The sequence below is a fragment of the Neltuma alba genome, unplaced genomic scaffold (genome assembly GCF_004799145.2).
Source record: "Neltuma alba isolate B1F8T4 unplaced genomic scaffold, ASM479914v2 tig00010682_pilon, whole genome shotgun sequence".
Lineage (NCBI taxonomy): Eukaryota > Viridiplantae > Streptophyta > Magnoliopsida > Fabales > Fabaceae > Neltuma > Neltuma alba.
The window spans coordinates 189,904-206,661 of NW_021635523.1; the positions used below are offsets into that span (position 1 = coordinate 189,904).

The window sequence follows — 16,758 nt, forward strand, 5'->3', positions numbered from 1 at the left end:
AAAAGAATAAGCTATTTGTCCTTGACACTATGGTTTCCTAGAAGTGGCATTTCTTTAGCCATCGTAATGGAAGGCTCTTTCCGATGTTTGATATTTGATGGAAGTGAGCTTTCCAATGTGATTATAGTCTACTAAACACACCCAAAATAATAATAATAATAATAATAATAATAAAAGCTCTCCTCTTCCTTGCCTGAAACTAATTACGAAGACCCTAGAAGTCAAAAATTAACAAAAGACACAAAATAACACCTTGAACCCAGAAATAGAAAGCATAACAGACACAAATCATGTCACATTGAGAAAACCCTAGAAGTCAAATTTTGCAACGAGTATTAACAACTTCTAGTGCTCTTAACCTTCTTTTTCTCCCTCGTCTTTACAAAACTGAGAATGGAGTCTAGAGAAACATCAAAATAATGAATTGACTCACGAGATATCCCCACTGCATATGTTGAGGATTTTCAAATAGTAGAAAATCTGCAAGAACCACCACCATGAGCTATCACACTAAGTTGGTAATTTACAGTTTGATCCTTCAAAATATAGAGATTCAATTTCTGGAAAGAAAGGTAATTAAAAAAACCTGACATTTAAAATAATACAACTCGAATGCATTGCCAATGAAGTTATCCAGCGTCTGCTTTTGGAGAGGATTAATTACTAAAAAATGTGGTCATCGCACATCTGTTTATTTAAAAGAAGATGAAATCAGAACATATCAATTAGATGGATGGCAGGCATAAAATTAACCAAAAGTTCGTCCTACACAGCTAAGAAGGCTCCACATACCCGAGACAATGTGTATCATAATTTTCACTTGGGTGAAGTAGAAGATAAAACCCCAACTTGTATTAATGGGCGGCCTGGAAGTTTTGTCAATTCATGGCTTCCTTGTAGAAGGGCTGCTCTTTGTGGATTTGAAAGCATCAGTTGCTGCATGTCCTTTGACAGCATATTAAAAACAGCCTGAAGGTCTGCCCTTAGCTTCTGACAGCTAGCTGGGAAATCTACACTAGCCCTTCCAGATTGTTGCAGCTACAAATTGAAATTAATTGAAAAATGTATCAAAACACCAAAAATGTTTCATTTAAATCTTGACCAATCATATCGTACAGCATATAATATCCTTTAGAGGTTTATGCAATGAATATCCATGCAAAGTTATATGTAACTGTTGAAACCCTTGTTCAGACGAGCAAGGGCATGCTCAGCCAACAAAAACAAATGGTGTAAAATGAGACTGGGTCAAACTAAGTTCTTTCCTCTCAGTCCAAAAAACAAAACAAAAAACTACTCTTCTCCGTTCAATGCAAAATCAAAGAGTAAAAGATAAATAATCTCCCCAAAAAAAAATGAGAGAAGTGGGAAAACATATGATGATGCTCTAGCAGAGTGCACACTTTTTTTTTTGTGGTTTTTTTTTTGGGGGGGGGGGGGTGTTGTTGTACAGGTATCGTGTACCAGTTGCATGTAAAAAGTATTAACATAAATAAAACACCAAATGCTTTGATAGTCAAAAACAATAACCAGCTGCATATTAATAGAGCATCCTGCATTCATGTCTGAAAGAAAACTAATATTAACAGCATATCATCAGTGAAGGCCACTGAAGAGCAAGTTACCTGCACTTCTTCAACAAGAAGTCTCTCTATAGCATTGAAGGAATCCACAATTTCCAACTCACTCATTTTAGATAGAAGCTGTTGTATGTCAGTTGTCATTCTTGAATGCCTCCACGATCTGTCTTGCTCTTGTTCCGCAACAGCTTGCCTTCTCTGAAACCATGGCAAAAAGTTGGGTCCCTTCAGAAATCGCCTGGTGTGAGAAATTAACCACATTTAATTTCAAATTGTTAAATCATGCAAATGAAATATAGAATCAAATGGTTCAAAGACTTAACATCAAGGCTATAACGTAAACTACAATAATAAGGAGAGTGAAATAGTATTACATAATAAATACAGCTAAGAAAATCCACTACCTATATAAATCAAGCCAGTTGGATCTCATTCGCTTTGATAAGAACTTCCCTGGACCTCTAGCAGATAAGCTTGCAAGAAATTCTTCGGCATGAAATGGAGGTAGAGGTGGGGGATCTGCAAAAGGAGAAGTTCCTTCTGATGGTGCAGTGGTCCTAAAATATGGACCAAAAGGGGCCAAAAAATTTGTAGTGAGCTCCAAGAAATGCCTCCTTAATATCTCATTGTTAACAACTGACATTGACTCTTCAACCCTTGGCAGCATCCCGGCATCAATAAGCCTATTTAAGATAGCAGTGTCTGGCTTGGTTGTGGCAGAATAAGTACTCCAGATTGCTTCCTTATGTTCTGTCATGAGGCAAAGAGGACCATCTCTCCGCAGCTTAACTGCATTCAATAAACTTGAAGGAGAAAACTTCTTTAGAGAAAGTTGTTGAATCCCAAGACCTTCATTTCTGCCAGTGGAAGACCTACTTGAAACGGTGAACCTGCTTGAATTAGGAGGAGGGCTTCCAACTGAGACAACGTGGGGGATGCTGCGGAGGGCTTTAAGGAAAAATAGGTTAGTCACCCCCAAGACCATTGCGGGAAAAGTTTCACCTTCTTTTATGGTGTTTAAGCGTGCAAATAGAGGATCATGGATGGTAAAATATGGCCGGAAATCAATACTGCAAAGTAAGGGGGCAACCAAACTCACAAGACTGGCCACAGCTTCACAACACTGAGGAGGTGTGGGGGAAATGACAAGAATGGGTTCACCAATAAGTAACAACTCCCATAGCAACCAAAGCTGCAATAAAAGGCCTCGGAATGTACCAAAAATATCTGAATCATGAAAAAGACCTTGCGGGATATACTGGTTATTAGGCAAAAAGGGTGCCACTGAAGAAGCAGACTCTTCAAAAGATTCACCACTTTCAATGGGCAAGCTATAAGCAGGCGGCAAGTACACTTTGAGAGTTGCATTCCCGATTGGAAGATCCATTAGCTTACCGGGAATAGGAGCTGGCCATGTAGAGACATATGTAGCAATGTGCTCCAAAGCTTTCTTGCCAATGTCAAAATACAGGGGACCTATAATTTGTAACAAAGGTCTGAACACACTAGAATATGGATTGTGGGACAAGATGACCACAGACTTCTGCTCACCTCCTCGCTTTAGCCTCTCATCATGTCTCTGTCTATTAAAGACATAGCCATACATGTATCTAGAAGCATTGACATTATTGCTACCTGAGGTTCTACTGAGATTGCTTTTGTATATGGATTTTGAAGGAAACCCCCCGTCAACTTCAGTAATCTCAGAATGAGTATCATTCACAGTTTGTGATTTTAGCTGCCCGCAAATTCGGAAAAAGAAAATAGAATCATGAATGCTTGAACGGTTTTGCTGCTGGGAAACAGAGTCTGGAAACGAACTATAAGCAATGTTTAGCTCCTCATCACGTGTAAGACAGCCTGGAGGATAACACTCTTCTACGAGTTGACCTTGTTCAAGATCAAACCTTATAGCACAGAGGGCAACAATCCACTGTTGTAATGATTCTAAGTCAATACCTGGACTTAGTTCTGTTTTACTAGATAAAGCAGCAGCAGACTGGCTCATGTTTAGAAAACAATAGTATGAGCTTTTATAAGTTAAAAGACCCTCTGTTTCATTTTAGACAACCATTATGTGCTAGAAAACCAGCAGAATCTTCATTGGCACTGGGGACAAGAGGTTTAATGAAAACTTCACACTTTAAAGTTCCCTTGATAATGAAAATTTCATGTTTTCAACTTCTCTTGATTGTCTCTACGTAATCAACAACTTGAATCCTGAAAAGGATACCAAAAACATGTATTAGTTGGCAGATAAGATGCTACTTTTAGGGAAAAGGAACAGTAACATAAAGCATATTTTGGTAATCAGCAAAACCCAAAAGAGATAAAGATGGGCATGTATCAACTTTCAAACTACAAATTTCTAAAACGATATATAACAGTAGCAACTCAAATTCAGACAACACTGCCCAGCTGCTTCACTCACCCTAGCCAAAGAACCCATCAAGTCACCATCACTAAGCATACACAAGATCTAAAATTTCACAAAGATCATCCCATAAGTTTTCTCAACGCCCTATAGTGGGTTAGAAAGAAAAATTTACTGACTCATACTATGAGTCCCAACATCATGAAGGTGGTTCTCAGCACAGTACCTAGACGTAGGAAGTTGGTAATTCAGGAGATGTCCTAGAATGAATCCATCTGGAACGCCAAGAATGAACAACCAAACCCATTGAACAAACCAAATATCTAGAAAAATCAACTTAAATGAGAGTTTCCAAACTCGGACAAGAAATTGAAGTTTTAATTTTCAGGTTCCCCCCACCCCAAAGCCTAACCTGCAGCACAAAAATCCCAAACCTTAACCTTGAATTCTAAATCTTGAAATCCAAAACATTAAATCTAAAACCCAAGCCCCAACCCCTAAGCCCACCCCACCCCGGAAAAAAAAAACACTTAAAGCCTAAAACCTGGAAACCTGAAACTCAAACGTGACACCCTAAAACCTGAAACCTGAGCCCCGAAAACACAGAACACTAACAAAAAGGATTAAGGGTCCATGGTTAAAAATTGACACAACTGAGAAGATGCAAAAAACCACATTAGCAAGAACAAAATCTAAGGAATGAAAATAGGCTACCTCCACAATTGCAACAATAACAGCAAAGACCAATGATGGAAGATGACAATAATGACAATGCCTAGATATAAGTGTTCAAGATCCCCAATTCTTTTATTGCTTCCGAGAAGCCATGACGCAAATAACAAGGTTTAATTCATGCACTTCCAAAATGACAATAATGAGGAAATGAAAGAAGCAAACTTAAGTTCGTGAGTATAATTGATTCACTGCCAGGAGAAATCACTAATTAAAAGGCAGCTGTAACTACATCAGCAAAAGAGCCTCCAGATATTCAAGAAATCTCATTCTCACTGCTAACAACAAAGCATGTATTACTCTTATTTTGTCATCTTAGTTTACAAGCATGCAAATCATTAACCAATAGAAGCATTAATCATCTATTAAAAGTTACAAGTATTTTTGCTAAGAGACAAGAAAAGTAAAGAAAATGTAATACTCATTTCCAAAGATGTCTATTACAATGCCATATTTCATTATTTATATTAATGGAAGGGTGATTTAACCGACCGCATCTTCCCAACTAACATTCCTGCCATATAAATATTTACTTCCTGCCCCAGAATGATGCTCTTATCTAGAAATTCGAAAGTGCATTAGGACAGCTTTTTTCTAAAAAAGAAGACAAGGTAGAAAAACTGTATTATTTCATCAGAGACTTAGCTCAAAATGTTCAGCTGACCCATGTGTTTTCCCTGCAGTACCCACTTGCCAATGCTGAATCCATATTCTAAATTGATCAGGCCCAATTTTCATTCAATAGAGTCTATCTCTTTCTGTGAAAAAAACCCATTATCCCTCACAGCTTGATAGAACCCTTTTTCCTCATCTTTGATAACACTAGTTCTAATTGTGATGCTCCAGCCCCAATGTTTACACCATGATCAAATTTGAGTTTTTTGAAACTCTTATGACCCATAGTGACAATACTGCCCAATATCTTTTGGCAGAATTTTGCCATCAGGAAAACAAACCCAATCTCTCAAGCATCAAACAACCAACGTCCAGGTTGCATCATTAGTCATTGATCAAATGGCCAAAATATCTTCAAAGGTCAATGACCGTTAACATATGTACATATCAAAGGCAAAGGAAGTTTGATTATATCCCAGGTAGAGCCACACAACCCAACAAAGCTGATACAAAATTCAGTGAGCTGGATGCCAATAGTATGATACATACTAAGCTAATTATTTCATTGGCAACAAAGACTAGAGAAAATTTCATGTTATTACCAACAGCCTATGAAGTGTGGGAAGGAATAAAAGAAAGCTTCACATCCATGAAGAGCCAAGCAACGCTCCTTAGCATTAAAAGGTTCTTGCGCAACTACCAACAAAGAAACCAAACTGCAGTTGCATACTTATACACTAATTCAATACTGGCAGCAGCTTGAACTCTACAAATTCCATGACTAGTCATGTCTCACAAATGCAACTCATTACAGCATGATTAAAAACAGAAAAAAGGAATATAAATTTCTTGAGCCTTAATTCATTCTATAGTGAAGTTTGAGGAAGAATTATGAGCATAGACACCTTGCCAAGATTTAGATAAGTATTATTACCAGCCAAGCATGAGGAAAGTCAAAGGAAATTGGTGGTTATTGATCAGAAACAGAATTCAAAGAATGAATCAGTGGCTCTTGTCATGAGAGGAGGTCCTAACAATTTAAGGTACATCAAGGGATCGAGAGCAAGTGCAGAGCAACAAATGACAATGATATACTAGGAAGAAAGTGAGTACTAGAGCCAAATCTAATTATTCATGCCCCTGCTCCTTCTCCAGAATCTGAAGAAGGCAAGATACATGATCTAGATGTTCCTATTGCAGTGAGAAAGGGAGGAGATCATGCACAGGTCACCCTATTGGCAACTTTATTTGGTAAGATTGCCCATCATAAATCATTTATTGACAATATCTCAAATGAGGAATTGCCTCAAACTATTGATGAAGCATTTTAGAATGAGTTGGAGGCATTAGAGAAAAATAAAAACTTGTCAGTTATTGGCTTACCTGAGGGAAAGAAACCAGAAGGGAGTAAATGGATTTTCACAAACAAGGAGATGCAAGCATAAGAAGATGCAAGGCAAGACTGGTAGCTAATAGGTTCGCTCAAACATATGAAACTGACAGCTCAGAAGTGTTCGCAGCTATAGCAAAATTTAATGCCTTCAAAGTCTTACTCTCAAGTGCAGTTAAACTTGGTTGCCCATTACATCAGTTTGAGGTCAAGAATGCACTTCTTAATGGAGATTTAAAGAAGTGTTCATGTGCATCCTGGTGGTAACAAAGAGTGCAAGTTCAATATTCTGTGCTATCTTAAAATGACCCAAGGAATGGAAAATTTTTCAAAAAAGAAGACAAAAGTGTAGTAGCATATACAGAAGTGACTTGGGCAGGGTCAGTTATAGATAGAGGACCAAACATTTTTTTTGGGGCCTGAATAGAGGACCAAACATTGGGTGTCTGATAGAGACCAAGATAAAACAGTAGACAAGTAATGCTGAAACTGATATTAATCACACAAAAGGTTGGGTTCAATACAATATATAACCGGCACAGTTCACACAGGAAACAACAAAGGTCACTCAACTCACTAGCACACTAAAATACACACTGAAATACAAAGAAAATGATGAAGAAAGACTCTCTTCCTCCACCCCTCACCTGGCATTCGAGAGGCCAGCACTCTCCTCACCAAACTCAGTCCAAAAAATAAGTCCCCCTTCCACTGAGAACCCAACGAATATTAATACTCCAAAAAGTGATCCTCACAACCCCCAATACAACAGTTTCCTAGGTCAGGCCTATAGCCACCCTAGAGTAACTAATATGCTCAATAACTTTCTCTAAAAGACAATAAAGCTTGAGGCCAACGTCCAGGGTAGCAGAAAGTGATTTTACTCTTCCATGTATCTTGCTAATTTTACTTTTATAGGTCTGGTAAATAAAGCTGATTCTATCAGTGTCACAATTATGTCTGTGAAAAACTCATTAGATGGCATAGTAAGGAGCAATCTATTGTTGCCCAGAGTAATTCAGAGGCAGAATACGAATGTTGTGTATCAATGTTTCGCCATTGTATATTTATATATTGAGGCCTTATGAATGAATTATATATTTCGGAGGAGTAGATGGAAGAAAAAAAATCCCCAATACCAGGCATAAGAACTCACTATTGCCCATTTGTTAACTCTCATCTTACTCTGGACGTAAACCTCTGATTTTTTTTTTTCCCCATCACAATAACTCAATTTGGAGATTTTCATTAACGTGCAATTTAATTATTAAGATATGTTGGAAATAAATCATGTAATCTGGCCACGTCAATTCTTAGGACTTGAATAAAACAATCTAGCATTCAAGTGATAAGAATATTAAAGCTTATGTTCTTATCAGGTATCTTTTTGGATCATAACACATTCAGCACGCGAAGCTTGTCCGACTAAAAACAGCAGTCATCAAAGCTTGAGAAGCCAAAGAATAGCAATACCATTGGGATGTACCAACTAAAAGGAGTTCCATAGGCCAATTTCATGCACCCCAAATAAGTCCCATTAGTCATCAAAATTAAAAATCAAGAGCCTCAAAGACGCAAGGAAACGGTTTCACCCCTTATATATATAACTCAAAGTTCAGTTCAATTTGGCAAAGCCGCGTAGACAGTCACAGCGTAAGCATTGGATACTATAATAATCGAATAGATGATTCTATATAAAGAGAAGTCTGCAGAGATCACCTTGATTTGAATAAACTTTTAGTCGACACCCAAAAGGGAAAAAAAAAAAAAAAACAGAAGCTGCAGGATCAAAATCCCATCACAAGTAGATCCGTAAGAAGTAAATTAAACTGGTGAACAGGACACCCAAATTGGCAGGTAAAATAGATACCTTTTCAGTGATGTCATTGTGATACCGGATGTTCTTCACTCTTCTTCTCGATCCCTCTACATCTCCCTCCTCTGTTCTCTCGGCCTCTCCTGAAATATTCTCTGCTCTTTCCTTCCTCCCTTTCGTTCCTTCTCTTTTCTTTCTTATAGACAGTCTCTCACTCTCAACCACTCGCCTCTGTTTCTTTTTTTTTTCCCTCCGTCCGGAGACTCAAACTCCCACAGCCTCCTCTATTTCTCGATCTAGTCCCCTTTTAACCGTGACATCGAGCAAATCTCCCTCCAAATCTGAAAAGCTTATTGGTTCTCTCACGCCGGAGCCTACGTCACCTGCTTCCTCTGTCGCCTGCGCTGCAAGAATAGTGGGCTCCCGCCGGAGTTATGCGGCGCATCAACCACTTCTTTTTTCCCCTTATTTTCTTCTTAGAAATTTTCATTCCATTCGGTTATTTTTTGGGAAAAAAAGTAAATAGATTTATATATATATTTATTTATTTTGTTTTTTTTTTTACCCCTTTCTATAAGAAACTTTTGAGTTTTCACTTTCCACAATCCTTTTCTATAAAGAATTTTGCATATTTCTAAAAGTATCAATTACTTATTTTTTTTGTTGAGGATTTTGATCTTAATTTATATATAGAGAGACAAAACTACAATAACTTATTAAATTTTATTTTGAAAAAGATCACTTTAAAAAATAATTAAAAAGTTAATTAGACTAACGGATTTCAACTACCTTTAAAGATATGAAACTCTCATAACTTTTTTACTATCAGCTCCTCCTCTCTCTAATTTTATCAGCAGCCATTTAGAAGTTCATTTTCGAGTGCTACCACCTACCAGTCATGGAATGGCACTGCAAATTTTTGTGTTTTTCTTTTACTTTTTAGTTACTGTGTTCTGTTAATGAGGTCTGTTGGCTCTCATACTCCTCCAGTCCTTAATATAGGACTCAATTGTTGAATTGGTTTTGATCCTAAATATAAGACCCATTTTTATATTTATCAGTTTTCTCTAAATTACCCCTATAGATACTTCCTCAACCATAATCAAGTAGAAGAGGGAGAGAGGGTATTAAGAAAGATAATTATGATGTTTTAGGATAAACGTCACATTTCTTATAATTAACTAACTTACTTAACTTCCTTAACCTAATCAAATTAGTTAAATGAGTTTTATATTAAGAATTGAAGGAGTATTTTTTTTTCTTTTTTTTTTTAATGATAACTGAAAAACCAAAATAAAAAACAAAGTACAGTGCAATACCCAGTCTTAAGAGCCTTCATCACCGTCCGTCTACAAATCAGGAGGAATATGATCAAGGATACTATTCATCCCATGAGAGAATCTAGCTAGTTGGAATCATCTCCTTTTTGTTGGGCCATATTTTCAATGCTACTTGATTTGATCATCTTTCTATAATTTATGGTAATTGTTGTTATGGTTATTCCTGCTCCTAAATTTTTCCAATTGTTTTTCTAATATCTTGAACAAATTTTTGAAAATCAGACTAGACCGATCTAACGACCACTTGCTCGTTCAACGTTGTGGCTCGGTTTGTAAGTTTAGACTTTTCGAATGGTTTACCTGAAAGACGGCATTGAGCCCAAAACCCAAAAGAGGTCGAAGTTTCTTTCTTTACTTAGAATCAGAACAAGAAGAAGGGGGAGGAAGAAGAACAGAGGGGGAGATGAGAGAATGACAACAGCCCACTAAGAAAGGACAATAAATCAAGTTGAAAACAAACAAATCTAGAAAAAAGCCAATTTATCACAAATGTAAAAGAGGTAGAAGAAGACAGAGAGAATGAAATGAATGGAAGATGATGATAAAGAGATGGGGGTGAAAATGGAGTGCTCTGGCCAATTGAAGATGATGGAGCATTTTGAATCTGGAATAGCAATGAAGCTTCTGGAATGTGTTTGAAAATGACGATGGAGAGAGATAAAAGAACCAATATTTTTCACCTTCTCTTCTCTGCAGCTTATGGATTTGAAATCAGACGTGGATGTGGCTCCCTTTATCTCAAACCTAAATCTTACAATTTGGCTCCTCTTTCTCTTCCCCTCCTCGGAAATCCCTCACACTCCAAAGGACCAATATTTTTCAATTGAGAGAATAAATATTTTAATCTCAATGTTACATTCAATCATCATTCTTCGTGGAATTTTCAGATTCAAAGCGATTTGGGTTGAAATTTTTTAAAAAACAAATCTTTATTTATTTAATATTTTTTAATTGAGAGAATTCAAATCCTATAGTAAACTAAGGATTTTGACGGAAAAGATGTGTAGCTGGAGGGAGAAATTATGAAGGCTAATACAAATTAGGAGAGCGAAAACTTGAAGAAAGAGAATAAAGACCACTGAAAAGGCTGGGAACAAAACAGAGAGCCACAACAGGGTGAGACAGGCAAATCCATGAGTTCTAGAGGCAGGAGACAAAAATGGCGTCGTTTGTGAGAGGGGTTTCAATATGGTTTTTTTAGGGGGTGTTTGGATAAGAACAAAATCATGGTTTCAGAAGTACTTTTACGATATACGAAGTAAATATGTGAAATAGTTTACTTTAAATTGCGGAAAAATACTTCTGAAAAGTAATTGTAAGATTACCTAAACACCTTTTTAGTCTTTTTTTTTTTTGGTTGCCCACCCAATTCACTAGAGCTTTGCTCCGACTACATTTGGATCCGACCCGCGTCGCGCACCTAGTTGTGGTGGGTGAGTCTCCCAACAGGGATTTCTGCATACGATAAGGCTCGAACTCGAGACCTCACTTAAGCGGTACCAAGCCGCTTACCACTTGGATCAATCCAGTTGGTTTTAATCTTTTTTGTTTACTTGCTCGGCGCTTTGAATCTTAATCAAAATCCAAGTTGGCAAAATAACCCAAAGTTAACACATTACTTTTTATTTAACTATTTTAAAAATGAAAGATTAATAGATGTAACTGCAGAAACATCAAATGAGGTATTTGCATGAAATCAAACCATGGTTTGAAGAATAACTTATGGAGAATAAATTTTGTGAAAAATAGATTTTGTGGAAAAGTGATTTTGATAAAGTGAAATTATTTGGATAATTGTTACCAGAAGTACTTTTTACATATACAAATTACTAAAAAAAAGCATAAGTTAATATGATAATTACGTAAAACATAGATTTTATAATATATTTTAATTTGAAGGAATAAAATTGTTAATAATATATTTTTACCAATATAATTAATAATACATAAGATAATATAATTAATAAATAATTAATATGTGTATATATAGTTATGAGATAAAAGATTAAATATGTTAATAAAAAATAATTAAGGGGTGTTAAAATCATATTATTGTTGAAATCTACTTTGACAGACACAATCATACTCTCCAATTTGAGCCAGAAGCAGAATGGATTCATTTCTCCTGAAACCATGGTTTTAGACTCCAAAACTATGGTTTTAACCCAAACTATGGTTTCGGATTATTTCTCCCTGTTTGGCTCACTCTTTTCCCAAACTATTATTTGGGATGATACCCAAACACCCCCAAAGACCCAATAGAAAAGATAAAAAACTTTAAGGACTTGAATAAAAACAGAGGCAAACTATAAAGGTCAAAATTAGTTTTTCCTTAATAAAATTATCTTCCATTTAAAAAAAAAAGTGAAACTCTCTCGTGAAAAAAAAAATGAATGGGTAAAATTTAAAAAAGAAAAAATAATTCTTCCACCCACATACTCTACTTTGTCTCATAACAAGTGAATACAAATTCGGATTCATAAAATAACAATAAAAGTTATGTTGCTCAATTTTAAGACATTTTGTTGATTATATTTTTTTTAGGACTACAGGAAAAATGACCGTATGATTCCTGTAACATCTGCCAGTTTGCAACGTTGGATGCAATGACTGGGCATCATTATCGCGGGGACGCGCCTGAAATGCGGTGTTTCATTCAAGCACTGTAGTCACGGCGAAGAGACACGCTTGCCGCGGCGAAAGGTAGAAAACTTGTAAATAGGTCACGTCGTCACTTTGAATTTTATTTTAAAAAGGGGAGTTTTGCTCTAAGGTTTCCTCAAGGCAGTTCTATGACGAGTTTGCAAACTCTGGGAGTAACAATAAGCGATCTCAAACCCTCTGTACTGTTTTTCTCCTTGTTTCTCGTTTATTAGAGCTGGGACAAGGGTTAGGCTTGTGATTTTGCCCTTCAAATTAGAAAAGAACCAGCCCTAATAAGTCAAGAACTCAAAAGGGTTGGCTCGTTTAAGTCTTTTTATTATTTTTATTTTTTAAATTATTTACATGATGCTAGTATGATTGATTTTTTTTATTGTTAATGATATTGTAAATATTTAGTTATTATCATCTTTTTAAAATTGAATTTCATAAAATGTTTTGGTTTTATTTGGTTTTAGACAAGATTTTTTTATTGAATTTTAAAAAATGAGTTAATTTGAACTTTAAATAATAATTTAATTTATACTATGTGTTAATATTTTTAAACTATATATATTTAATAAGAGAATATTTTTATACTTGTAGCTTGTAATTCCATAATTTGAATTAGAAATTTATGACTTTCAATTTTAATGTATCTCAAATTACAATAAAATAATAACTAAACTACAAAATTTAAAAGTAAAATTTATTTAAAGAAGAAAACCTTAATATTTTTGTCACTAAAAAAAAACTTACTCATAATAAAGCGAAATCAAATCTTGTTTATATTGAAGATCATGATGAAAATTATGTTGATGACACTGCTATTATTTACTGCTTAGTTTGGGCTTTGTATAATATTTAGGACAATAACTTGATTGGTCAGTTTTAGAAATTTGGATAACAATTTAGTATTTGTTTTACAAATATTAATTATTGGAAGCTTGAATTTTATAAGGTTTATTATTGGGAAAATGACAACAAAATACCACCTAAATTTCAAAAAGATAAATAATGCACCTGAATAAGCAAAATGACATATATGGGACTGGGTACCAATTTGGAATTCAGATTTTTGGCCAAAAGACCCAAATGCCCTGTCTGAAAGTGAGAGAAGGGAGAGAGGAAGATGCTGATGAAATACGGGAAGAAGGAAAGAAGAATGTTGGAAATACTATTATCTTACTCCTCCGCATCACCATTCTGTAGAGATTGTTGATTTGGTGGGTTTTGGTTGTGGGAAAGAGGATTTGTAGTGAATGATGAAGCAGAAATCAGAAAACAATGGCAAGCAATTGCATAATGTAACTGCTGTCATATGCCTGCGGTTTTTGGTAAATCCCATTACGTGAATGGTAAATTTTATTATACATGTAATTAATTATGAAAGTTAATACATTGCCCTGTCTGAAAGAACTCGTACTCCCTGATATTGTCACCGTCAAAGAGGTCGCTGAAGTAACACCAACTGTGATAAACAAGTAGGAAGCTTAAATATTATTCTTCATAGAGCATTTTCAATGGCTCTCCACAGCTTAAAATGTTATTGCCTAGCATTCCTCTTTTTGGTTCTGTTTCTGTTCTTCGTATAAAACCATTTTCAGAAAATGTTGTGAAGCTGTTTGGTTTTCTAGTATTATTAAACTATTTATCCTGAATTTTACAAAACACATATTGTGATTTATAACTTTCGTAGTGAAAGTGACAACTTTGTTAATGGGTTTTGCAACCTGTTTTCAGGAGATAAATAACTTGTTTGTAAAAACTAATAAAATTCCACGCTAAATTTGACAAAACATATAGTGGGATTTACAACTTTCGTAGTGAAAATGACCACTTATTCAATGGGTTTTGCAACTTGTTTTCAGAGGATGGGCAACTTGTTTCTAAAAACTAAGAAAATTTCACGCTAAATTTGACAAAACACATAGTGAGATTTACAACTTTCATAGTGAAAATGATCACTTCTTCAATGGTTTTGCAACATGTTTTCAAGGGATTGGCAACTTGTTTATAAAAACCAATAAAATTCCATGCTGAATTTTACAAAACATATAGTAAGATTTACAACTTTTGTAGTGAAAATGACCACTTCTTAAATGGGTTTTGCAACCTCTTTTCAGGGGATGAGCAACTTGTTTCTAAAAACCAATAAAATTTCATGCTGAATTTTACAAAACACACAGTGTGATTTACAACTTTTATAGTGAAAATGACCACTTCTTAAATGGCTTTTGTAACAGGGGATGGGTAATTTGTTTCTAAAAACCAATAAAATTTTACGTTGAATTTTACAAAACATATGCTGGGATTTACAACTTTTGTGATAAAAGTGACCGCTTTGTTAATAGATTTTGCAACATATTTTCGGGGGATGAGTAACTTACTTTTCACCACCAATAAAATTTCACGCTGAATTTTACAAAACACATAATGGGATTTACAACTTTTATAGTGAAAGTGACCACTTTTTCAATAGGTTTTGTAAACCTGTTTTCACCGGAAGAGCAACTTGTAAGCATAAATAAATCATTCAGTGAACGTGCACCTGAAGTACATCACAATAAACATTGAACTATTAACTTTCATAATTAACTACATGTATAATAAAATTTACCATTCATGTAATGGGATTTACCAAAAACCAACAAGCATATGACAGCAATTACATTACGTAATTGCTTGCCACTATTTTCTGATTTCTGCTTCATCATTCACCAAATACTGAATATGAATCCTCAAATGCAATAATCCTGTTCCTATTTCACCATGAAACATCCACAAAAATGAATAATCCAAATCCCGCCATCAACTTCTACTCACTCATGAATAATCCAAATACTTCAGCGACCTCTTCGACGGCGACAATTTTAGGGAGTACAAGTTATTTCAGACAGGGCAATGTATTTCAGCGATGGTAACCGAATTCAACGACGGCAATCTACTCCTACGACGGCGGCAATGTGATTTCGAAGAACCCTTTTTGGTGACTGCAGGAACTTGGATTTAGTTTCGTAGAAGGAAATCAGTTTCTCCCTTTCTCTATCGCATTAATACACTGATCAATGTTCAGAGACAATCAGGGCAATTCGGTCATTAGGCCAAAAATCTAAATTCCAAATTGGTACCCAGTGCCCTATTTGTCATTTTGCTTATTCAGGTGCCTTATTTGTCTTTTTGAAATTCATATGGTATTTTACTGTCATTTTCCTTTTATTATTTTGCTTTTATACATATCAAAATATACTTTAAAAAAATTTAAATGAGCCAAAAACCTGTAGGCCGTCCCAAGCCACTTGTATAAGGGTTGAACTTTGTAAAATGAGTACTTTTTTAAACCTGGGCCTAAACAAGCTCCCAGTGCTCTCTTCCCCTAGCTAGAGTTTTGTTATCCCCCAGTAAATCCTTAACAGTTCACCAACTCTATGATATAATTTGACTCACGGTAACCATAGGTGTTTGTAAGGATGTCATAGTATGTTTTGGCTGATTTCTATAATTGCTTTGGAAATCCAACGAATGAAAACTTTTACCCATTTCTCTTACTGGCTGGTATAAGAAAACCACTAATTAAAACGTAACCTCCAGGATAAGGTTTTAAAAAGTACAGGAACAAGAAAAATGAATGGAAAACTATTAGAATTGTTAAGTGTATGTAGAGTAATTTATTTGGTATGGATGATTAGTTTGAAAGTATTATATTTTTTAGACTCTAAGATTGACTAGAAGCCTTAAAATTGGATTTCTAGATTTCTCCCTTGAATTGCCTTAAAACGTGGCCCTTGAATTGTCACGATATACGGTTTCTCCATGACGAAGTGCCCATTAGCATCATCCCAGCGACATCTTCGATGCGACGAAAGATCCTGTTCATTGCAACAACAGGTATAGTTGAGTGCTGCATGACATTTGTATGACTATATAAACTTTATCTAGCTGAAGTATGTTGTACAACTGATGTGTTTATAACATGAATCAAACACTTATGCTTGTAGGTAGTAATAATTGTTAAGGATGGAGAATCTATTATCATGATCAAACTATTATTAAATGAGAAATGTCATGTCTATGTACTTTGCTGTATACTATAAGAATGAGGTGTTGTGATAAGAATATATGGTATAACCACGTGGTTCGCTTTCATACAACGCACTATAGTTCACACTTCGAAGGGTAACCCTTATTTACAACACTCTAAGAGTATCTTGAAGCAATATACCCCAAGGGCAGCATACCTACTAGAATACTAGGCGGTAGGCCCAATGGGG

At 35.4% G+C, this 16,758-nt stretch overlaps 1 protein-coding gene across 3 annotated transcripts; it reads right to left on the minus strand.

Annotated features, from left to right (window-relative positions):
• Positions 1 to 266: 266 nt before the first annotated feature.
• On the minus strand, positions 267 to 8,955 carry LOC114758235 (protein DENND6A-like). 3 transcript variants are annotated; one of them, XR_003741758.1, is made up of 6 exons: positions 8,562 to 8,952; positions 1,985 to 3,800; positions 1,626 to 1,818; positions 793 to 1,038; positions 592 to 687; positions 267 to 480 (listed from the first exon to the last, which is right to left on the minus strand). XR_003741758.1 is itself a non-coding variant. In XM_028947272.1 (5 exons), exons 2-4 carry the CDS (start codon positions 3,586 to 3,588, stop codon positions 817 to 819), a joined length of 2,019 nt encoding a protein of 672 aa, XP_028803105.1. In that variant the 5' UTR covers positions 3,589 to 3,800; positions 8,562 to 8,952; the 3' UTR covers positions 267 to 687; positions 793 to 816. The 3 variants fall into 3 exon arrangements, 1 of the variants encoding a protein (XP_028803105.1); XM_028947272.1 differs by having other exon boundaries at positions 267 to 687; XR_003741759.1 differs by lacking the exons at positions 267 to 480; positions 592 to 687 and having other exon boundaries at positions 920 to 1,038; positions 1,626 to 1,778; positions 8,562 to 8,955.
• Between the last annotated feature and the right edge of the window lie 7,803 nt (positions 8,956 to 16,758).